Source organism: Equus asinus, chromosome 29 (genome assembly GCF_041296235.1).
Source record: "Equus asinus isolate D_3611 breed Donkey chromosome 29, EquAss-T2T_v2, whole genome shotgun sequence".
NCBI lineage: Eukaryota > Metazoa > Chordata > Mammalia > Perissodactyla > Equidae > Equus > Equus asinus.
This window is the reverse complement of record NC_091818.1, coordinates 32568928-32593597: the sequence shown is the minus strand read 5'-3', so window position 1 is coordinate 32593597 and position 24670 is coordinate 32568928. Positions and strand designations below refer to the sequence as shown.

The 24670-nt window shown below is 41.2% G+C and overlaps 2 protein-coding genes across 8 annotated transcripts in view; one reads left to right on the top strand and one right to left on the bottom strand.

Annotated features, from left to right (window-relative positions):
- The window catches only part of DCLRE1C (DNA cross-link repair 1C), a 35853-nt gene extending 23038 nt beyond the window's left edge, over positions 1-12815 (bottom strand). The window contains exons 1-5 of one of the 7 annotated variants that reach the window (XM_014855917.3): positions 12610-12815; positions 8568-8619; positions 6250-6334; positions 2544-2603; positions 600-655 (exon numbers count right to left, since the gene is read on the bottom strand). In XM_014855917.3, coding sequence (XP_014711403.2) covers positions 600-655; positions 2544-2603; positions 6250-6334; positions 8568-8619; positions 12610-12718 — 362 coding nt within the window. In that variant the 5' untranslated portion in view covers positions 12719-12815. Of the gene's footprint in view, positions 1-599; positions 656-2543; positions 2604-6249; positions 6390-6596; positions 6712-7397; positions 7488-8567; positions 8620-12609 lie in introns of those variants that run through there. The other 6 variants (XM_044761982.2, XM_044761980.2, XM_044761983.2 and 3 more) reach the window with 6 other exon arrangements.
- A 2600-nt stretch (positions 12816-15415) lies between these two features.
- On the top strand, positions 15416-23603 carry MEIG1 (meiosis/spermiogenesis associated 1). Its single transcript, XM_014855949.3, has 3 exons — positions 15416-15533; positions 19858-20024; positions 23340-23603. The coding sequence occupies exons 2-3, from the start codon at positions 19887-19889 to the stop codon at positions 23466-23468; spliced, it is 267 nt and encodes an 88-aa protein (XP_014711435.1). The 5' UTR covers positions 15416-15533; positions 19858-19886; the 3' UTR covers positions 23469-23603.
- Positions 23604-24670: the final 1067 nt, after the last annotated feature.

Sequence of the window (24670 nt, the reverse complement as noted above, 5' to 3'; positions counted from 1 at the left end):
GATACTACTGACTTGCAAGAGATGTCCCCTGAAATATGTTAGCGCTCTCCACCATACACTGAGATTACTCCTGCTCATGGAGAGAGAAATCCACATCATAGAAAAATGCAAAGCCAATGGAGAACAGCTATGGAAGACTTCCATTCTAAGAAAGCCACCTTTTTTTTTTTTTTGAGGAAGATTAGCCCAGAGCTAACTACTGCCAATCCTCCTCCTTTTTGCTGAGGAAGACTGGCCTAGAGCTAACATCCATACCCATCTTCCTCTACTTTATATGTGGGACGCCTACCACAGCATGGCTTTTGCCAAGTGGTGCCATGTCGGCACCCGGGATGGGAGCCGGCGCACCCTGGGCCGCCAAGAAGCGGAACGTGCGCACTTAACTGCTGCACCACTGGGCCGGCCCCAAAAGCCACCTTTCAAATTGACCTTCACCTCAATCTCCCAAGTTCAATGTGGAAACAAAGATTAAAGAAACTGCAGTAAAAAATAATCAAATCCCCCTATATGTATTATTTTCTAGACCCTAAAAATGTATTTCTACAATTATAATACATAGCTACATATAATAAAATGGCAAAAGAGATGAGCCCCCTTACATAACTGATCCTGGGCAATGACCAGCTGGTAAGAGAGTGACAACAATCTCTTCCTTCTAAAAAGAAAATAAAGAAAAAACAATAAAATAGAAATAATCATTAGGACCCAGCTAAATCAAGCCCTCCTTAATAAAACATATGTAGTACTTCTCAAGAATGTGGGATGCCTTTTCTCCTCATTTCCTCATGCTCCAAACCCCAGAAACAACTGGAAACCTCGCCCACAAAACAAACGGTTAAACATGGAGTTACAATAAGACCAGTAATTCCACTCTTACGTCCACACAAAAACTTAGACACGAATGTTCACGGCAGTGTTACTCACACTAGCCAGAGAAGAAACAGCCCAAATACCTATCAACTGATGAATGAATAAACACAATGCAGTATATCCGTACAATGGAATATTATTTGGCCATAAAAAGAAATGAAATATTGATAGATGCTACAACATGGATAAACCTTGAAAGCATTATGCTAAGTGAAAAGAATCAGTCACAAAAGACCACATGTTGTACAATTCTATTTATATGAAATGTCCAGAACAGGCAAATCCACAGACTTCGAGAACAGCAGTTGCCAGGAGCTGGTGGGAGGAGGAATAGAGAGTGACTGCTTAATGGGTACAGGCTTTCTTTTTGGGTGATGAAAATGGTCTAAAATTGATTGTGGTGATGGATACACAACTCTGTGAATATACTAAAAGCCATTGAATTGTATACTTTAAATGGAGTAAATTGTATGGTATGTGAATTATATCTCAATAAAGTTGTTATTTAAAAAAAAAAGCCTTATGTAGCCTGCACTCAAGACACCATACTGCACATCAGACTGTCCTCTGAGGGCACAGCCTGGAGGAATTATGGGGCAGAGTTCCAGATACACCAGCTCGATACTCAATAATGGGAACTCCTTCAAAGGCCCCTTAAAATGGGGGGGAGGGGGGATCCCAATGGCTGAAGCTGGGCACACAGCACAAAAGTCACAGTGCACACGAAAAAACATAAAAGATGAGAGTGGGACAGCAAGATTGTGCCCAAGGACAGCTGCCTGTTGCCCAATTTTGAGAATGCCTTTCACCAACATAGGTGACCAGGCAGCGAGGCAATTAGAGCAGATGCCAAAAAGTGTTAGCTGAGTGCAGGATGGCACTTAGGAAGGAGCAGGTCATCCTTTTTTTCCCACCTTTTAACCCATCCTAACCTGGCTCGGCAGTGTCCCCTTGGACAATAATTTGTTGAAGGGTACTTCAAATGCCTGATCTTCCCCAAAGAGGAAATGGGAAAAGTCACCTGTCTGATCAGTTACACAACACAGGACATCCTTCAGAGCTAAATATGTCAACAAAGCAGGTGACGATCGGGCTATGGAACAAATATTAACTAGGTTTGCCATAAAATAGGAAAACACCTCCTAGCCCTAGGTACAATTTGAGGTTAAAAAAATAATGGGTGTGTCCATAATCCCACTTTCTATGAAAACAATACATTCACAACACAAAAGTACCTGCTTCTAAATTTAAGGACAAAAAATAAATTGGATCCATGTGGACAGTTATCTTTTTCTTGAAAATGAAAATAATTCAGAAAAAGAATCACCATATGCATAAATTTGCTGCAAAATTATCAAGCACCGTTTTATACCCTGAACATTATAATAAACTTAATAAATGTGACAACAACATTGCGTGGTAATAATATCAAGATTTGGAGTTGCATCATTGGCACGTGATATTAAAGAGGAGCAATTCTGACAGAAGTCATACCCGATCCTTCAGAGATAGAAAATAAACAGGTCACAAGTGGTTTTTTCCCCCTACAAACTCACTCAATTACTATAATTTTTATTTATGATTAAGTAGCATTCAAAGTCAAGGAGACAAATAAACAATCATTTTAGCACTAAATGATAATTTAAAAAACACGCTAGTTAATATTTAGTTACCTCGCCTGATGCTTCATCGACTAAAGGTATCTGGGTAGGAGTTTCGATTTCAATTGATATCTATTAAAATAAAATAAGAGATCATGTATACATCGCATTATATACTTTCAGTCTGTCACGGCTTTACATGCCTTCACAGCTCAAACACAGAAAGCGGACTAAGAGAAGACGGTTCAGACTTCTGGGTGACAATTTCCGATTTCACTATAAGAAACTGTTTAACTGCTTGAAAACACGATAAAGCTAAAATAACACCTTTCTTGAGGCTGACGTGGCAATGTGAATTAAAGGCCTTAGAACCTTGTATATTCTTGGACACGGCAACTCGACTGCCATGAACTCAGTTTTCCTCCCTGCGCCTCCCCGTCTCCCTTTGAACTTGACTCTTTGTGTAACATGCAGTCCTGTGCTCCACGTGTTTAGGTTTTCTGTTGCAGGACACAGTCTGGATGAGTCCGCGACATGTTGGCTTAATTCACAGATTCGAGCTGCGGCAGAGGGCTCCACGGTGGGCTCGCATGCTTCACTAAGACAGCAGCTAGCACAGACAGCCATTCGATAAGTAGCTGACCAAAGAAGGAACATAATTTTTCATCTTTTTAGTCCACTGATGTCATAAAACTTACAGGGACTGAAGTTCAGGTGTGGAACCATCCTTGCATCTTTGGAATAAAGAGATTGTATTCATGATGCATTATTTTTTAATACTGTTAGATTCAGTTAGCTCTTACATCAAGATGTTCGCACGTGTTCACATATGAAATGGCCTTTTTTCCCCGCGTGCTATCATTATCTATTTTGCCAGGCGGGTTGAGCAGCTTATCTTTTTCTTATATCCTACAAGAGCTCATCCAGCACAGTGATTATTTGTTCTTTGAATATCTGGCAAAAGGCACGTGTAAAACCATCTGGGCCTGGGGCTTTATTGAAGAAGGGATCTTTGAAAATTGTCTTAATTTCTTTGATGGTTACTGATTTATTCAAGTTTTCCCCTTTTCTTGCTCAATTTGGTATTTTCCTACTTTTCCAGAACTACCATATTAATTTTTTTTCAAAATGTACTGCCTGTTATTAACAGTTATTTTACTTTTTGTCATTCTGTATTTTTATGTGCATCTCCTTTTTTTTAATTGATCTTGGCAGAAATTTCTCTCTGTTCCTCTAAAGTCCTGTTTTAGTTTTGTTATGCCTCCCTTTCATTTTCTGTGGCAGGTGTGAGTCCTTATATCACGAATTGGTTCTTTTATCTTCATTATCTCCTTCTTTCACATATGCTTAGATCTCCTTTTCCTTCTCATTGAGTTGAAAATCTATTCCATTTAATTCTAGTCTTCGTTTTCTAAGAAGTGTAGTTAATGCTATCAATTTCCCTTCAAGTACTACTTCAGCTGTATGCCACACATTTTGACATGTCATGTTTTCACTGCCCATCAGTTCTAAGTACTGTATGTTTTTCTTGATAACTTCCTCTTTAACCTAAGTGTTGTTTCTTGTATGCATTCAGTTCCCATATGCAAAGGATGACTTTAGCTCTCCTTTTATTTCTGATTTCCAACATCATTGCATTATGGTCAGAAAACGGATCACAAGAATTTCTTAAAACTTCTTTTGTGACATAGTACACAGTCAATTTTTGTAAATGTTCCACATTCAACCTAAGATCTAGTTTTCTCTGTTGGGTTTAAAGCTCTGTATTTCTCTTAGCGCACATTTATCAATTATGTCATTCAAATCTTCATCTTCATTTATTTCCTACCTCCTTCATCTTCCAGTTCCTGGGAGTGGTGTGGTAAGCTCTCCAGCTACAGCTGTTGAGTTGCCTTTTTCCCCCTTAGATTGTGAGAAGGGCTCTTACTACAACAACTGAGCTGAGCTGGGACAATCCTGGAAGTCCTCTCCATGTATCCTTCCAGGTTAGGGTTGGCCACAAGAAACATCAGAGTGACATTTGGAAGGCAGACGTGAACCAGGAGCCATTTTTTAACGCTCTGAAGGGCACCAGAAATTCTAACGGCTCGTGTACATTGTTGATCTGCTGGCTTAACTCAGTGACACAGGGCAGGGGCAGGACTGCAGCAACTGCATCTTCTGCTGCACGTCCTCCTTCACCTTCTGGAGTCCTGGGCCGGCTGTGTGACTCAGTGGCAAAACGGGTGGCAGCATTACCAAGGCTGGGAAGATTGAGAAACAGACACGGGTTCCAGTTTGTCCTTGTAGATTCCAGCCTGTCTCTGCTCTTCTCCATCTCTTTCTCAGCTTTCCTTTCCGACTGCTGGCCAGGCTGACCCACAGCAACTTCAAGCCTAATACCAAGGCCCAGGTTACAGCCTTGCTGTTGTGGCCCTCTGCGGAAGAGAAATGGACCCCACTCCAACTGATAAGGTGGAGGTCGAGACTGAAGATGCCATGAACGCATCAAGAGGGTATGAAAACACGGCATTACTCACATCACGGGACTTTCTAGGGAGAGAGGGCAGTACCAGGCTGGGGGCAAGTGACTCTTACAACCTGAGAGAGAGTAGGAGGGAGTGGCCCTAGTTTTTATTGTGGTTATGGAGTGGCCTGGGGCTTGTGTGGTTCGAACTTCACAGTCGGTGACAAGGGAGGAGTGTCAGCTTGCCCACAAGTGGGGCAACGGGAAGAAGGAGGTGGGAGTCGAAAGCTGTTAGCAGTCAAACATCAAACAAGCAGACTCGATAACACCTGTTCAGACTTCTCCACCAGCTCCCACAATCACCTAAGGTTTAATCCATATAACAAACCCTAATTTGATTGTGGTTCTTTCCCTCATCAAGCACTGGGTGATCACTTACTACTTTATCCAGCTTGAGGCTATTTTGTTAATTCCATATTTGTTTGTATCTTCTTGATCCATTGTTCCTTTTAACAATAAATAACATCCTCTTAGAAACTTGGAAATTTTTTTTTGCCTTCAATTCTATTTTGTAGGATATAAAAATTGCCACTCTGGTCTTTTTAGCTTCTAATTGTCCAGTATATCTCCTCCTGTTTTTCTTTCCATTTCAACCTGCATTTATCCTTTTGTTTTACTTGTTTCCTGTGGACTACAACTTGTGGATCTTTCTTATTTTTTTAACCTAAATTGCGAATTTGTCTTTTGATCAAGAGTTGAATTAACTCCATTCATATTTATAGTAATTACTGTTATCCTAGAACTTTTTCTGCCATCTTTGCATTTTCTACATACCATGCTTGCTTTTCTCCCCTTACAATCTACCTTCTGTTGCATAGACCCATTTTATTCTGCCGGAAAGCAAAGTTATACATCCTGTCTTTATTCTGGTTATCCCGTTCTTGTTATAACCCAGATGTTTACTTTTCCTAACCTATCCCATGACCTAAGTAAAAGGATTCATCAATTATGCTAATGAATCTTTTACACTTTAAAGTATTAAAATGCAACTTAGCAACAAACTCAATGAGATAACACAAAACTGAGAAGCTAGATCAAACAGCTGAGGGACCGGAAAGACAAATCAACAACAACGTCAACAACAATAAGATGTCAACCTCTTCTAAACGGTTGAGTTACAAAAGACTGAATATCAACATTGTAATTAATGTGGATAAATACAGTGTGTTTGGAACCAGGCTTTGACTAACTCTAATACTTTGTTCAATCCACCTCAAAAAATATTTCCTACTTGAAAAACAGAATTAGTGTCATTCAAAAGATAAAACTTACAATCCGTTTCTCCCAAAATCTGTACTTCGGGCTGGTTAACAACAACTCTTTAGTAACCGGTGAACAGTATAAGTAAACCTTCAAGCTGAAAGGAAAAGACAGAAAACGAAGCGGTTTCAGTGCAATCCAACATGCCATCTGGGGGGTCAGGAAATACGTTTCATCACATATCAGTTATCCCAAGCTATTCAGAAACTGGGCTGGCACAAAAAGGGTTACAGTCATTCCCAACATGCCACCCCAATGACTGTCTCAGTCCCATTGAGAGAGTAAAGGATGATGGGAAAGGTGAGAGAAAACATTGTGTCCTCTGACCTCCTAAGGAGGGTATCCCTCACCATTCTTACATGAAAGATGCGTGTTGGTACAGGATCAGGTATGTCTGGAAAAACAAGACCAAACATTAAGCTACCTCTGGAGAATGAAAGGAGGTGCGGGAGACAGAAGACTTCTACGTTTTATTTCATATAAATCTATTCTGGTTTTTAGTGCCCAAAAATCAATTTCATAATAAACTTTAAAAATTCAACAGTATAGCTTAGCAGTTAGGAACATAGTCTATGGCTGCCTGTATTTTCCAAAGATAGTCATACTAAAATATATCCCATCTATACACACTCTTCTTACAGAATGGACACAGAGATTCCTTTATCGACAGGAAGAGTCTGTTTGAACCTCCCCTTGGACCCGGGCAGATCTTCGTTACCTTAACCAGCAGAATGTGATAGAAGTAACGTTGCAGGCCTTTCAAGGCTAGGTCTCTGGGCAATATGGCCACCTGCTAACTCTCTCTTAGGATGTATACTTTTTAAGCCCTGGGTCTCCATTTAAAAAGTCCAGCTAGCCTGAAAACACCACGCTGAAGAGACATTTTTAGAGACGGAGAGGCCCAAGGAACCCCAGCTACTTGAGTCTTCTCAACTCAGGAGTCAGTCATTGAATGAGTGAGCCTTCAGATAATGTCAGCCCCCATACGACATTCATTCGGGCAGAGACCAGACGTCCCCATTGTGCCCCCTCAGAATTCCTGACCCACAGAAACTGAGAAAGAGAACACATGATTAGTTGTTTTAAGTCACTAAGTTTTGGGGTAACTTGTTACGCAGCAATATAGATAACTAATCCACAGGTTCTAAAATCAGACAGACCTGGTTGAAATCCTGGTCCTGCCACTTACTGGCTGCGTGACCTTGGGCAACTAATTTAACCTCTCTGGTTCCTCAGTTTCCTCATCTGTAAAATAGAAATAATAATAGTATCTATTCAAAAGATTATCAAGAGGCTCTAAAGAGAACATCAGCTCCAAGAAGAGAGGGTTTTCATCTGTGTTGCTCACTACTCTATCTTCAACATCAGGACAGTGTTTGACTCATCATAGGCACTCAAAGAAACTGCTGAACTAATAAATATGTAGTGCCTGGCATATACATGTATATACTTAATAAATATTAACTATCATTATCAAGAATACAGACTATTGGGGCCGGCCAGTGGTACAGCAGTTAAGTTCACACGTTCCACTTCAGCAGCCCGGGGTTTGCCGGTTCAGATCCCGGGTGCGGACATGGCACCACTTGGCAAGCCATGCTGTGGCAGGCGTCCCACATATCAAGTAGAGGAAGATGGGCATGGATGTTAGCTCAGGGCCAGTCTTCCTCAGCAAAAAGAGGATTGGAAGCAGATGTTAGCTCAGGGCTAATCTTACTAAAAAAAAAAAAAAGGAATACAGACTATTGATATCACTTAGGAGAGAAGCCAGACATAGATCAATTCAAAAGTCAAAAAGTCAATAAGGTCCTTTCCAAATATATATCCTGAGAATTTGGAATTTGGATTTAGGCAATGGCTGCAGGAAAAGAATGCAATTGTTCAGCTTCAAGAAAAGATAAACAACATTATATGACTCTTTATAATGGAACAACCATTTTCACAAACACACTTACAGAAATGAAAATAAACAAGCTATTGCTGCACCCAATCGCATGGATGAACCATTCATATATAATGTTAAGTGAAATAAAACAAATAGAAGAGTCTATTTGGTATGACTCTATTTATATAAAGTTCAAAAACAGCCAGAGCTAAACCATGATGACAAAAGTCAGAATGGAGGGTACCCTTGGGGGAGGGTCAGGGTTCTGTTCTGGGATATTGGCACTCTTCTATTTCTTGATCTGGGCAGAGGCTTCACAGATGTGTTCACTTGTAAAAGGTCATCAGATTGTTCCCTTATGATGTATGTACTTTTCTGCATAGACATTATAGCTCAATTAAAATGTTTACTTAAGAAAACACAAATAAGCAGCAAAACAAATTACCTGCACTCCAACCGTCTTTTCAAAGTAGGGGCTCTTAATCCTTTCATGTGATCTAAAAATAAAACAATCAAAAATCATAAACACATTATTTTTTCAGAAGATTCCTTGGCCCAAGGAAACTGAGTTGTTTGTTCTTTTTAAGCCTCTTTTTTCAAGAGAAAATGTATGCGAGGTTCACTTTGATAAGAGAAATGATTCATATGTGCTATGGACTCTCCAATGCAAGTGAAGAGTGCATCTGAAAACAGGACAGGTACCACTAAAGGGTGAGCATCTCTCAGCCACCAGAAGCCAAGTAAAGGCGAATGATCCCCTACATCTTAGGGCAGAGTCTAAGTCACTCTGAGAAGCCACAGAAGAATGAGTGACCAGGGTCTCATTTGGAACTGCTTCCAGCACCTTCCTTCACTCTCATCTTTCATTTCCCTCTAACCACCTTCAGGCCATACTCTTACAACCCATTCAATTCCATTCTTAAAACAATCTCTCTGAAAATTCAAGTTCACTTCCATGGAATGCTCTCGGAAATCATTCGGGATTAGGCCAGAATAAGAAGAGTTTCATTATCTTCTCAGCCTACTGTGATGCCTAGATTGAAAGATGGGTTATTACTACCTACAGAGGCTTGCTCTACAGCCCTCCAAATAAACAGACACACAAAGACAACAATGAAGGAAAGGTAAAATTTAAACAAAATAGTACATTAAAGGGGCTGGCCTGGTGGCACAGCGGTTAAGTTCGCACGTTCCGCTTCTCGACAGCGCGGGGTTCACTGGTTCAGATCCCAGGTGTGGACATGGCACCGCTTGGCAAAAGCTATGCTGTGGTAGGCGTCCCACATATAAAGTAGAGGAAGATGGGCATGGGTGTTAGCTCAGGGCCAGTCTTCCTCAGCAAAAAGAGGAGGATTGGCAGTAGTTAGCTTACGGCTAACTTTCTTCAAAAAAAAAAAATAGTACAGTAAATACATAGTGCATTCTAATATATTCTGAATCTTTAGCATGCAAAGACTTAAATAACCAAACAGGTCTAAATTCTTTGGTTAAGTCAAACCAGTTCTAAGTTTGGAAACCAGAAGAAAACTGAAATCGCTATATTTACATCAGAGAAAACAGAATTTAAAACAAAGACTGTAATAAGAAACAAAGATGAGTATTACCTAATGATAAAGGGATCAAACCAACAAAAGGATATAATAACGTTTGTCAATATTTATGCACCCAACAGAGGAACACCTAAATATATAAAGCAAATATTAACAGATGTAAAGGGAGAAACAGACAGTAATACAATAATAGTAGGGGGATTTAATACCCTACTTACATCAATAGAAAGATCATACAAGCAGAAAAATCAATAAGGAAACATTGCCCTTAAATGACATGTTAGACCGGATGTGCTTAACAGACATATACAGAACATTCCATCCAAAAGCAACAGAATACACATTCTTCTCAAGTGCACAGGGAACATTTTCCAGTATAGACCGTACTCTAGGCCACAAAACAAGTCTTAATAAATTTAAGAGGACTGAAATCATATCAAGCATCTTTTCCAACCACAATGGTATGAAACTAGAAATTCATTACACAAAGAAAACTGGAAAATTCACAAATATGTGGAGATAAACAACATGCTACTGAACAACCAATGGGTCAAAGAAGAAATCAAAAGAGAAATTAAAAAAATACATTGAGACAAACAAAAATGGAAATATAACATACCAAAATTGGTAGGATGCAACAAAGGCAGTTCTAAGATGGAAGGTCATAGCAATAAATGCCTACTTTGAGAAACAAAAAGTCTCCAACAACCTAACTTTATACCCCAAGGCACTAGAAAAAGAACTAATGAAGCCCTAGATTAGTAGAAGGAAGGAAATAACAAAGATTAAAGCAAAAATAACTGAAATATAGACTAAAAAGACAATAGAGAAGATGGGTGAAATTAAGAGCTGGTTCTTTGAAAAGATAAACAAAATTGACAAGCCTTTGTTTATGTGAACTTTTTCTAGCAAAAGAGACTATGGATTATGTCAGATATTCTGTTTTAGTCATCTCAGGTATAACAAAATGCCTTAGACTCAGTGGCTTAAACAACAAGTTTATTTCTCACAGTTATTCAGGCTAAAGTTCAAGATCAAGGTGCCAGGGTCAGTTTCCGGAAAGACCTTCTTCCTGGCTTGCAGACAGCCACCTTATTACCATGCACTCACATGGCCTTTCCTCGGTGTGTGTGTGGAGAGAGAGAGATCTCCCTTCCTCTTCTTATAAGGCCACCAATCCTATCGAATTAGGACCCACCCTCATTTACCCTTTATTACCTCCTAAAAGCCTTATCTCCAAATACAGCCACATTGGGGGTTAGAATTTCAAGATATGGGAGGACACGATTCAGTTCATAGCACTGAGTCTGTTTCTCAGAAAGGCTAAAAACCACCAGATGGCAATGTGAGAAACCACCGAAAGCAGAAGTTCGGTTCTCGCCCTTGATGAATTTATGTCCAGGTTGAGTAAACGGACCCACATGTGATTAGAAAACAAGTTATTATCATCTGCTTGGTAGTAGGAAGTCATCTCTTGCTTAATGTATGAATTAATGATGAAGATTCCACAAATTCCTTTAGATGAATCCTTCCCCCACACTCACTACTCCTAGACACGAAGGGCAAGCCTTCAGCCACTCTTTAATCGTGGCTATCACGTTTTGAGTTCGGAAACTCGAGTGAGACTCAACACAGAAAGTCAAAACAGGTGCATGCTCCTCCAGCAGCAGATTCATAACGAAAACCAAAACAAAGACAAAAAGGTTATTCTCCAGAATAGGCAGGAAAACCCTCCAAGAGGCTCCCTGGGCTATTTAACAAACAGAGAGGGAAGGTCCAGATTCTCCTCACTAGAGAGAGAACTGGCAGCTTTGAGCAAGAAAAGAGAGGCATTTCCCAAAAGCAGAAACTTCAACAACTTACACTAGGTTAAAGTGATTGATTCCAAACACAAGGCAACACTGGTCTTCACAGCAGCCCTGGGAGGAAGGGCAGGGTTTTGATATCTGTAATTTACTTTAAAATTAGAACATGTGATGGGTATGTGGTATGTTTGTTACACTCTGATTCACTCCCCAAAAGAGTAGTGGGGAACATCGTACTCAAGTTTTTCTGGAAGCCAGCACTCCAAGAGGCAGCTACTAGAGAGCTTCAGTTTATCTTCATCTCTGATCAACGCCAATTAGGCTGTGTTGATTAGCATAATGATATTTGAAGTTTTCATTGCTAAAGTTAGTGACGACTTAGCATAAGAGATGTTAAAAATGGACAATGGCTGTGAAATTAGTGGTACTCCAGCACTGGAGACTGGCTGAAACGTTTGAGAGACACTCCAGCCTCAGCCGGGAGCATCAAGCCTGCAGACCCTATCATTAGGGGGGACACTTCTGGCTTAATCCCTAACCGTGTTCAGCTGTGAAATTTTAGGATTCTGGTTGCCTGACCTGGCTGTTATAAGGTAAGCCACATCCTGCCTCCAGACTAAAACGAACCTTTCATTTTGCAAGTGGACAGAACATCTAAAAGGAGGGAGAGCTTGCACTTCGTCGAGCTTACAGATGGGATGTTTGATTTGAGTGAGCGAGTGTGTGTGTGCGCGCGCGATTGCAGATAAATGTTTGGGAGCACGGCAGAATTTCCTCTGAAATTTCTTTACAACACGGTAGCGAGGATGTGGAAGAAGATTAAGTAATCCTCGTCAACCTCTGACTATTGGCCGCTTCCAATAGGAAGAGCTTCCAAAAGAACGGAATAGTTGCACCTGATCAAATCCGCGTGGGTCGGTGCGCAACTGGCAGTTGCTATGTCCCCGTACAGATCAAGAAATCTGTAACGCCTCAGAGAGGCTGGAGAGCCAGGCCGGGACAAGGCGCAGCGGCTGGTCTCTCCCCCGGACTCCGAAGCGCGCACCCTCGCTCAGGCCCCCTGGGCGACCTCCGCGCGTGGCCAGGACCCGCAGCCCCCGGCCCCGGGGAGGGCGGCGCGCAGCTCACTCACCCTTGTGGCAGTGCGACAGGAAGTAGGCACGGGCCCTCAGGTTCTCCCTGTCGAAGCGATCGATGGAGATGGTGGGATACTCGGCCATCTGTCCCTCGAAGGAACTCATAGCGCCGGCCAACCCCAGCTGACTGGACCCCAAGCCAGCCTCGGAAGCCGAGGTGGCCCTGACCTAGCCGCCACTTCCGGGAACACGCCGCCGCCGTACCATTGGCCGCCCGGAGGCAGCCGCGTCCAATCAGAGGAGCCCTGCAGCCAGGGGGCGGTGCTAAGGAGCATCTGGTTAGTTCCCGCCACCCGCGACCTAGGGGTTTAAACTCGCGAGCTGAGCTGGCGTGGGGCCGCCGTTGTGCTCAGGGCTGAGGCAGCCGCGTGGGATCAAGGGTGTAGCTAGCGCGAAGAGGGTGGCTCCTGCAGGAAACCCTGACACAACACTGTGTCGCGCTGGGGAGGACACAATTCAACCCATAACAAAAAGCAGTGTAAAATATACAACAGGCATTGTCTTAAGTTTTTAAAATAAAAACAAGGTACTGTCCTTACCACTAAGGGTTAACAATTTTAAGTGTGATCGGTTTAAAAGACATCAGATTATGTCACTCCTCTGCTCACAGTCCCGGAATGGCTCTCCTTCCTCCCATGTTGGATTTGGGTCCAGGAACTCTTTGCAAACAGTATTCCGCAACGTGTGGACCCTGGAAGAGCATCACCCACAGTATCTGGGATCTTGTTAGAAACGAAAATTCTCTACCCCAGGCCAGAGCTCCTGAATCAGAAGTTCTGGATGTGGGGCGCAGCAGTCTGTCTTAGCACACCCTCCAGGGCATTCAGATAGATCCTAAACTCTGAGAACCGCTGGGTTCAAATTTAAAAAGAACACTCAAGCAGTCTGGGGCAAGGAGTCTGGGTAGAAAGCTGCCACAATACTCCAGGAAATGTGATGGTGAGAATTCACTTATTCACTCAACAAACTGTCCCTGACCATCTGCTATGTACCAGACACCATTCTAGACACTAAAGATACAGCAGTGAGCAAGGCAAAGAAAAACCCATGTGGTAATGGAGTGCACGTTCTAGTGGAAATAATACTATCTATCATTTACATAGTTCCAGATACTGTGCTAAGTGGCTCATTTTTATCATTTCATCCTCACAACAACTCTATCGGATAGGTACAGTTTTTGTCTTCATTTTACAATTAAGGAAACTGTGATTAAGTAACATGTACAAGATCATGTTGCTAGGAAGTAATAGAACCCAGATTCAAATCCAAGGTCATGCCTTAGACGCCATGCTCCTAGCCACTGTGCTATACTACTTCCACAGCATCATACTGGCATTGGCTGTGATGGTGGCAAACCACATTTATTTGATATATATTGATATTCTGTTAACACTGTTGGTGCAACCTGCTGTTGAATAGTAGGCACTTTTCTAGGAATTTAGTTAATAAGATCTATCTTCATGGGAATTACATTCCTGCAGAAGACAAGCAAAATTAAGAAATAAGCTATTTAAATAGTACATTGGAAGGCAATATGTGCTATTGGAAAAAGAAACACTAGAACATAGTTAGGCGGATAGACTCCACGATGGAAGAGCAACATAGAGGGATGGGGATGAGTGAGCTGAGATATTAACAAAGAAGTGAAGATGAGGAAGTTAGCCAAAGGGAAAACTGGAGGAAGACCATTCCCGGCAGAGGGAGCAGCTATAAATAAGGCCTCAATGTGGGAGCTAGTCAAGAAATGGGCAGGAGGCCAGTGTGGCTGCAGAAGTGGGATCTGGGGCTACAGGGCAAGGAAGGAGGGGTTGTGCCATATCTTGTAGGGCTTTGTTGGCCTTGTAAAGACACTGGTTTTTACTCTCTAAGATGGAGAGCCATTGCAGGATTCTAAGCAGAGGAGTGACAATCTGACTGTTATAAACGGATCTCACTGATCGTTGTGTTGAGAACAGACTATGGGAGATGAGGGACCTGTTGGCGGCTATTGCAATACCCAGAGGGGGGAAATGATGGTGGCCTGGACTTGAGCGGAAGCAGTAAAGTCAACAGGTTTTGCTGATGGATGGATCTGGAAGGTAAGAGAAAGAATGGACTCTAGGGGCCATCAACTGAAAGGGATAGGCTGTGAAGGCGCAGGTTAGGGCAGTGAGGGCGTTTGGAAGGAATCGTTTGGGACAACCAAGTGGATGTTGGGTTGAGTTGAGAGAGAGATCTGGACTGAGGAAATGAATTTGAGAGTTGTCACGTCAATATTTTATATATAATAATGAAGTAATGATAGAAAAAATTAAGCTGTAGAAGTCGTTTACTGTAAATTTACTAATTGTCCGGGCACTATGCTCAACCCTATGGATTGGTTCCTTTAATCCCAATAAAATGAGGAGGAGGGTGGGACAGTTAGGTAGTTACTATCTGGGACCAGAATCGCCAATGGTCTCGGTTCTCTGATCTGCCTTTTTAGGGAATTCCGTCTACGACTGAAGCAGCAGCAAATAAAGCACTTCGCTCTCCACCTCTGCTTAGGGATGAGCCTTTCAAGGATCCCTCCCAACCAGGGATCAACTTGGACTCGCCATACTGTACCCGCCACATCCTGCCCAACCCTGGCGCGTGCGCAGAAAAGCGCATTCGCAGGGGGCGGGGCCTGAGTGAGCGGGGCGCCGCCACGCGTTGCTAGGAGACGCGAGGGTCGCGGAAGCCGCGACGGTTGGCCTGTCGCTGCCCAGCCGACGGATCCCGAGTGGAGAACAGAGAACCGCCGCGCTCTCCTGCCAGCTCCCGGGCGGGGCGCCCCGGCCTCTCCGGGTCAGCTGAGCCAGGAGGACCGCAGGAAGACGGACTCCGGACGAGCAGCCGAGCCGCTGAAGCGCCCCCCCGACCCCGCCCCGGAAGTCCTGGCCCCGCCCCTTCCGCTCAGGTGCTCGCTCGCCGTCTCGGCGAGTCGTCCTGCCTGCTTCTGTGCTGTTTCCTTCATCCTTTCCAGGCAGGGTCTTTTCTTGGTCCCTCTTCAGTTTCGGAGTCTGATTCTCCAGTAGTTTCTGGGCCGCCCCGCGCCCCCTTCGACTTTAGAGGCTGCGATTCTGGGGTCTCCTTTCAGAGTTCTCGCGCAGATGGGCCCTTGATGCCCAGTTTTTGGAATACTTTCTCCATCTCGGCCTTCTCTAGGCAGATTTTACCTCACAGACACGAGTGGTGATTTCTGGCAGAAAAAACGTTTGAGGGGCCGGAGTAGGCACGTCAGTCAGCCGTGGGCGCCCCAAAGGAGTGGTCTGTGCTGCACAGATGCAGGTTCGCACACCTGGACCATGCATCACAAGGGTGTATTTTGGGAGCCAATTTTGTTTTTCTACTGAACATCCAAGAACTTTGGGAAGTGTGAGGACTCTAGGGACCGTCCTAATGAGACGTTTTTGCAGTTCAGGAAACTGAGGCCCCGGGATGTTAATTGACTTTAGCAAGGTTACATGCTTAAAGGGCTTCTCTGCCATAGCCTGCTGTGTCTAGGAACAGAAAAAATGGGGAAAGGAATGGAAGATTAAGGATACTAAAGCTGTCGGGGTTTTAAGACGTCTAAAAGTGAAAAGCACTTTTCAGAGCGAAAAGGAGCTGAAAAGAGTCTGCACAGAAGGGAGTTTGAGATAGCTGGCTACCTCAAAGGCTGCTACCATGAGATTAGAACTTTAGATTGTTAAGGATTTGATATTGGTGGGTTTTTAAATACCCATAGAAACCCTAATACTGTTTAATAAAATTCGATTTTTGCACAGTGAGAAAGTCAGGCATTGCCATTTCCTGTTTCTGCAGAAACAGCTTAGTATTATAGAGATCGAATGTATTTTATGTGAACTATTTTTGCCATAACTATCAGTAAAGAAACCACTGAATTTCAAAGTGCTGAATGTTATTAGCAGAATTAATATTACCACTCAATTTCCCAGAGCCAATGAAATTTGATCTTTCCTAATTTTAGTTTCATTCTGTTTTTGATAAGTAGAAAGTTAGTTATGAGACAAAAAAAAAAAAAGAAATTTGCACTGCCACTGTATGGCATAGTTAGAGCAGCCACTGGGGTTCCTATTTCGGTGAAAATGCATGCATGTTCCCTTTTTCTGTTTTGAGAAAACGAAGTTTTGAAATGCCTGATACGTTCAGAAGATGTGTATTTCTTCCAAGAAAATGGCGGTTTCCCCAGTAATTCAACTGAATGTAGCATATTTTCTGCTCTTCTATTAATTATATTATTTTCATATGTATAGTTGACAAGATTGTTTTTGTTTGAAAGTGACAAAAGATTACATGCATGACATTCAGGAAAATACTTTTTGAATGAAGATGAATAAATAAAAGTATTTTATTATGTATCAAAAAGCCAAGCCTAAAGCAGAAGGCTTGGGTAAAACAAAAATTAGAATTGTAGCACTACTTTTAGATGTACTTTAAATGTGCTTCATCTATAAAAGCAACATAAGTAATACAGCCACCAAATTCATGAAATTCATCAATTTACTAAATTCATAAAAACATGACTAATTTGGAAGTATTTTTAATATAGTGAATTTGCACTTTTTTCCTTTCATGTTTCTTAGTGTCATTTTTTCTATGGAATATATATATTATATATAATTATATATGTTAATGAATTATCAGGCTGTACCACATATGTCCAACTCACTTTTTGGTCAATTCTAGTATATTGTATGGGAACGGACTTCCCATGAAAATGAATGGAACTGAACGATTTCACTGAAATATGGCTTACTTATTGTTTTGTCAGGTATTCCAAATTTTACAATACAATAACAAATTCATACAATAACAATACATACAGCACATGCAATAACATCACAGTGTATTGCCTTATAATACAACATGAGCCTAAACCTAAATTAATAAATAAGGATCAAGTTTTTAAAAAGTCAGATATTAACAATACTTTAATTTTCTTTGGTTTAGTCAATATACACGTTGGTATGAACATTGGAAAAAATGCAAATACTAATGATATATCCCCTTGGGTAGTTGCTCCTTTCATCAGAGTGAACTGTATGCCTCAAATAACTTCATTTTAATTCAATTAAATCTGGAGCTAAGTCCAAACCGCTGAAAATTATGGTTTCAGAGTAGAATGTAAATGCCTAACCTTTAGAATGTTAAATAAGTAATGTAACAAAAATCTAGAGGAGGTAGGAGGAAGCATAAGACCAATTACTTTATTTTTCATAGAAAAGAGTCCATCAGTTCTCGTGTGTGGTTTATACATGGAGTTCAAACAAATGACTCTTAGCCTCGTAACAGTCTTCATTATCTTTTTTTTTTGGTGAGGAAGATTTGCCCTGAGCTAACATCTGTTGCCAATCTTCCTCTTTTTGCTTGAGGAAGATTGTCCCTGAGCTAACATCTGTGCCAGTCTTCCTCTATTTTGTATGTAGGACACTGCCACGCATGGCTTGATGAGTGGTGTGTGGGTCTGAACCTGGATCCAGACCCATGGACCCCAGGCTGCCGAAGCGGCGTGTACAAACTTAGCTGTTAAGCCACTGGCTGGCCCCATTCATTATCTTCTTTTATGAACCATTGAGGGAACTTTTAGGCTACAGCTTTCATATTGAAGAAAATTTATCTGAAATTCAGCAATTCTGTCAATTTTATTTCCTGTTTTTCTACCTGTTAAATCCAAGTAAAGCTAAAGCTATTACTTGTAAAAGCATTTATTGTAACACTCCTTTTTATAAAACTTTTTAAGTTTATCCTTCTAACATCAAATATCTGAGATGATATTCACCTGATGTTAAGGATGGATATTTCTAATTGGTGTGATTATTTTGCCTTTTTTTGTGTGCTTTAATGTATTTGTTGTCTTTCCAACATAATGAGTATTTGTCATTGTAATTGAAAAAATTCAAAAAATATGAATGCATTTACAGGATCTGCTTTATAAGGTCTGACTTTAATGTATTTCAGCCAATAGAAATATATTTTAATGGAAGAATGATTTCAAGGAATCGTGGTGAAAATCCTAGGCAGTTTATTTCAGTTGAGTGACTAATAGATTTTGGTAATAAAATAAGCTGCAGCTGAGAAAACAAGTACAAGATTATGTCTTTAATAAAATGGCTATAGAAGTTTGGTGAATAGACAATTACATAAACTAGAGTTGAATATTTGCATTTCAAAGACTATTGGTGACCTTCTACATTGTTTTAAAATCAGTGATCTTAGTATCATGACAGCCAAACAGCTTTCATGGACTCTGTGTTAGTCTGTCTTCCCACACTGGGCTGTCACAAGAGCAGGGCCACAGAGATCTGAGTAAATGGACTGCAGTGACTGGGATGTCTCCAAGCGGTCAAGAAAAGGAAAAAGAAGAAACTGTTGTTTCCCAGGAAGAAGAAGGGGAGGAGATTGAGAAGACTGATCTTACATCCCTTTTTTGGGGGGGGGGGGAGGGATACAGTTTTTTTTTTCCACTGTGATAACATTGGTTTATAACATTATATAAATTTCACGTGTAGATCATCATATTTCAATTCCTGTGTGGATTACATCATGTTCACCACCCAAAGACTCCTTTTGCCCTACTCCCTCCCCTTCCCCCTCTGGTAACCACCCATCTAATGTCTGCCTCTATGTGATTGTGTGTTGTTGTTTTTATCTTCTATTTATAAGTGAGATCATACAGTATTTGACTTTCTCCCTCTGACTTATTTCACTTTGCATAATATCCTCAAGGTCCATCCATGTTGTCACAAATGGCCAGATTTCATCATTTCTCATGGCTGAGTAGTATTCCATTGTGTATATATACCACATCTTCTTTATCCATTCGTCCCTTGATGGGCGGGGAGATGCAGTTTTGAATATACTCAAATGGCATGGTGTTGGGACATTTTGGCAATCTATTGAGCAGTTAAAAGTAAGAGTGTGATTTCAGAGAGGTGTAAACTATTGCTGGGAATGCCAGATTTAGTATACAGTATTTAGGACATGACTCCATGAGTCTGAATGCAATTTTACTTGATGAAGAAGTAAGCAGTTCTCTATGTATCTTTCAGGATTTATTTTATCTCCAAAATAGAGCATGAATCCTTCCCAATCTTGGAATTGAATGTTTAAAATTTAATGTATTTAATGGGATCCTCGACTCTCTAATTTTTAAAAATGTTAGTATTGTTTATTCTTAAAAGGACTTACAAAATTACCACTGTCATGTTATCGATTAATGTTATTTTAACATCTTTCAGAAATAACTGGTAAAAAGACTTCTGTAGCCATGGCTAGTTCTGATGTGAAACCAAAATCAATAAGTCGTGCCAAAAAATGGTCAGAAGAGATAGAAAATCTGTACAGATTTCAACAAGCAGGATATCGGGATGAAATTGAATATAAACAAGTGAAACAAGTTTCTATGGTAAGATTTATGCCTCTACAAAGCTGAACTCAAAATGAGTTAGATGGTGAAAAGAACTTAAAAAAAAGGACCAGAGAATAAGTGAAGGGAATTCTACTCCAGCTTTCTCATTTTATTGATAGGAGACTGAGGCCCACAAGAGTGATTTTCAGGCAGACTAGAGGAAGAGATGGTGGCTCAGCATGGAAACATTAAGAACTATCCAGCTTTTGTTGAGCAACTGGGCTGTGTTAAATGAATCTTTTTTTTTTTTTTTCTGCTGGGAAAGATTCACCCTCAGCTAATATCTGTTGCCAATCTTCCTTTTTTTCCTCCATCCCTATACTCCAATATATAGTTGCATAGTCTAGTTGTAGACACTTCTAAGTTCTTCTGTGTGAGCCGCCACCACAGCATGGAGGCAATACAGAGCTAAAATGTAATAAACACTTGAACTTAATGGACATTAATTTAACAGATATTATCATGGTTGGTGAAGAATGAAGTTAAAAATACCGATCAAATGAAGATTTGATGACTGTGATTTTCATATATTCATCTTCTAACATCTACTAACATTTTACTCTGTCCCCATTACCAAAAGGTAGTCTTCATTGCTGTATCATCTATGGCTTTTAAACACATAAAACACAACCATTAGCAGTTTTAGTGCTGTTCAAAAATAAGCTTCATACCTTGCATTACGATTGAGATGCCCCTAAAAGATGCATAAGATCTGGGATCATATAGGCAATGTGATTATATAGGCATCTCCATGTTGCATCTACACACCCATGTTCAACACTGTTGTCACTGAGATGAAATCAGATTTAAGAGAACACAACATCCTTAAAGAGGAAGTCCCAATAAACAACTGAGAGGTGTATGTGTGTGTGTGTGGCATAGGGAAGATCAAACGTATGAGTGTTCACTGTATGACTTGGCAATTATGGAAAGGTTTTGCATTCAGTATAAATTTTGGGGTATTTACCACGTGCAAATTTCTGGGCCAAGCACGTTAGGGGATAAAAATCTCAGTAAGTGAGTGCCTGACCTCAAGAAATTGAGAGGACCCGTGGGAAGAGTACAGGATTTGGAATTAGTCTGTCCAGGATTTGCATCCTGGCTTTCCCTCTCATTAGCTGGGTAATCCTGAACAAGGATCTGAACTTCACTGAGCTCAGCTGTAAAATGGCAATGACAGTGCCTGCTGTAGAAAATGGTCACAGGAATGAAATGAAATCGTGTGTGTGAAGTGCCTGACATTGTCATAGTGCTCAATAATAATTTATTGAGTCAATGAACAGTGTTTAATGAATGATAGCTTTTATTATGCTTATGTTCTTGGAATAGAAGATTTATAATGAAAAGAAAAATAAATCTTATACAAGTCCACAGATATGTACCTTAAAAAAAAAAGTACAGGAACTTAGAGGAAGACAAAAATTGCTTCCGTATGAGGACAATTCTCCAAAAAGCCTTTATGCTCCCAGAGGCATTTGCAGTGGGCCTTAAAGGATGGATAGGATGGTAACTGAAAGCTTGCTTGATGGGCATGTCTCTTACCAGCATCCGGTGGTCTGCATGGCTTGAGCGGCACTCACCCTCATGAGCGCTATTAGGGCATGCCCATCTCCCTCCCTACTGAGAACTGGATATGAGGACCATTATCATTCCACTCCACCATACACTAAGGAATGAAGTTTCCTAGATTGAATGGGAGCAATGGACTAAAAAGCCAAGAAGAAAAAATTATGAAATAGCAAAGAGGTATCAAAGGAAAATGCCTAGAGATTGAGGAACACAGAACCAATATAGCTGTTTGGAGGCTCATCCCATATAAAGGGGCTGTGGGTGTTCTGAAGCAGCAGCAGTTGTACTGTTTCTCCACTGAAAGAGATGGTTTTCGGGGCCCTAGTAAATGAAAGAGAACCTGCTGCTGGCTCCCAAAGGAAGAGCGCTGTAACGGCATCTTGAGGACACCTTCCTTTCTCTGCAGAGGGCAATGGAAGCAACAAAAGGTTGGCTCGACTGAAGCGATAGGAAGCATTACTCTTTTCTATAATGTGTGTGCAGGAAAGCCTGGCAAGGCTTATCAGATACGCTGCTATCTCTTTTTGCTAATTCCTAAATAAATGAGACAAGAGAAGAAAATGAAAATGAGTTGTTAGAAAATAAAGGATGTGCGTTCCTTTGTCTTCATGGGGTTTTCCTATTCCACTTGAGAGCTGTGATTTATAAGTGGGAAGTGTGAGAAGCCCAGCGCCGCTTGTATAGATGGTGTTGAAGAACAGGATTTGATTTTCTAGACCGTGAAACCTGAATAATGGGTTTTTGACGATGATAGGGTACATCTCAGACAATCCAGAAGGAACTTATCTAACAACAAGAGAAGTGCATTGACTTGACCAAGAAGGCATAACATGAATTCAGCAAGGAAGGGGAGAAAAATGTCCAAACTAGATCGAGCCAAACCATAAAGTAAGCAAATTAATATGACATTCAAGAAAGACTGGTAGAGAGAAGGTGAGAAAAGATTGCTGAGGACTATATTCATGACCTCGAATGTCTATTAAAATTGAGTTTCAAGGTAAACTTGAACTATGGACATGAGGAGATACACATGTACCTTTAGCTTTCTCCAGTCTAGATGCTTCCTTTAGTCACTGCTATAGCGTCAATAATCAGCAGGAGGGGCTTTCAGAATGGGGCCAGGGCGTAGCCCTAATTTCCTCCTGGGGAATTACTTTTAGAAATTAGGAAGCAATAATGTTTGAGATCATTTGTAAACATAAGAAAAATAAAGTTTAGATAATTTTGAATGTTTTAACTGGGCTACTGAGTAGAAATTTCAATCTAGAAATTGGGGTCTAGAGAGAAGCACTGAACTAGTTATTCTGCAGTATAAGGTTGTAACTTCTGATGTGTCTCGTGTGTGTGTGTGTTTGTGTGTCTAAGAGCTCCAGTATTTTTAAATTTAATATTTTTCTCCTGAGGAAGATTCGCCCTGAGCTAACATCCATTACCAATCTTCCTCTTTTTTTTTTTGCTTGAGGAAGACCAGCACTGAGCTAATATCCATGCCAATCTTCCCCTACTCTGTATGTGGGGCACCTCCACAGCATAGCCAGTGAGTGGAGTAGGTCCACCCCCGGGATCCAAACCCATGAACCCAGGCCACCGAAGTGGAGTGCATGGAACTTTAACCACTTGGCCATGGGGCCAGGCCCTTACATTGGATTTTTTGACATGAGTTGTACTTTTAACTATTTGATAGTAAAATATTGTATAAAACTGGCATTTCAAAGTTTGTATTCTGCTTTTTGATATGTGCAGATAGATCGGTGGCCAGAGACAGGATATGTGAAGAAACTTCAGAGAAGGGACAATACTTTCTATTACTACAACAAACAGAGGGAATGTGACGACAAGGAAGTCCACAAAGTGAAAATTTATGCTTACTAGCCTTTCTTCTTTGTATTATTTGATGTCATCTTTTAAGAATTCATTGTTTCATCCTACCTTATGTAAATGTTTGTCATTCTACAAAATAATTCAAAATGCAAAACTTCAGTTGAATGTTTGGAAACACAAAAGCCATCAAACTTAATCCTGTTCTATTCTAAAATATAACTGCAGAAGCATTAAAGTGGTATCCATCTTAGTCTTGGTCCTGTTCTTCCTGACGCTTTAACTGTGCTAGCATAACCATTAGGCAGGGAAAAAACAGACCCATTGGAAACCGTTCCAGTGGTTATGCTAGTGCCCCCCTCACCCCCCAACACACACCCCAGCCTTTACCACTTTACAAGACCATCGCTGTGAACTGCCACATCTGCATTGTGTGGCTCAAGGGCTTTCTCTTGCCTTGGTGTCCTTTGCCTCTTGCTGAGTAGATGGGAAATGCCAAAGAAGGACAGCCCCTGGGAGCACCCCTCAGCCAATGACTGATGTGGCAGAAGTGTATAGAGGGCCCAGCAGCCTGCCACCTCGGGAGGAATCAGACTGAGGTGTGTGTTTCACACTGGTACCCAGAGCATCCCCAGCAGGAGTTAGCTCCCGTCACCTGCAGCCGCATCTGGCTGCTGCATAATCTATTGCATGGCCCCCTTCCTTGCCACTGCCCCCACGCTCCTGCCAAGGACCCTTCCACCCGAGTCAACTCCTTGTATTTGAAGCCTTGTCCCAGGGTGGGCTTCTGTGTTCCCCACCCAGACAACTTATATTACAATGGTGCCTGGAATCACCGCAGAAACAGCCTAAGTGCTAATAAGCGAGGAAGGTCAATGATTGCATTGACCTCTAAGACTTAAGAAGTCCCTCCACATGAGGGAGTCATGAGGGCTTTGAGACTAAATAGATGAAAGATATCCTTTTATTGCAGCTTTTTTCACTGATATGATTTTTTCATTTGTTACCATTTATAAGCTCTGACCTTTAGATAGAATTTTGGGTAAAGGGCTCATATCCATCAATTCATTCAACTTGGGCTCCTGTCTTCCAGAACTGTTCTCACAAGGAAGTTCCATTAGCTTATCAATTCAAAGTCGTGCATCTTCAGCACTTTTTTATTTTTCTGAACAAACACATAAGGGGAAGGGTAAATAGATCGGCAAGCCTGTTTTATGCCTTTCCCACTACTGCTTGAGATCCTTACTTGGCACTTT

Coding starts and splice junctions, on each gene's coding strand:
- MEIG1 (XM_014855949.3), top strand. CDS start 19,887: ATGGCTAGTTCTGATGTGAAACCAAAATCAATAAGTCGTGCCAAAAAA. Junction 20,025..23,339: donor AAGTGAAACAAGTTTCTATG/GTAAGATTTATG, acceptor TGATATGTGCAG/ATAGATCGGTGGCCAGAGAC.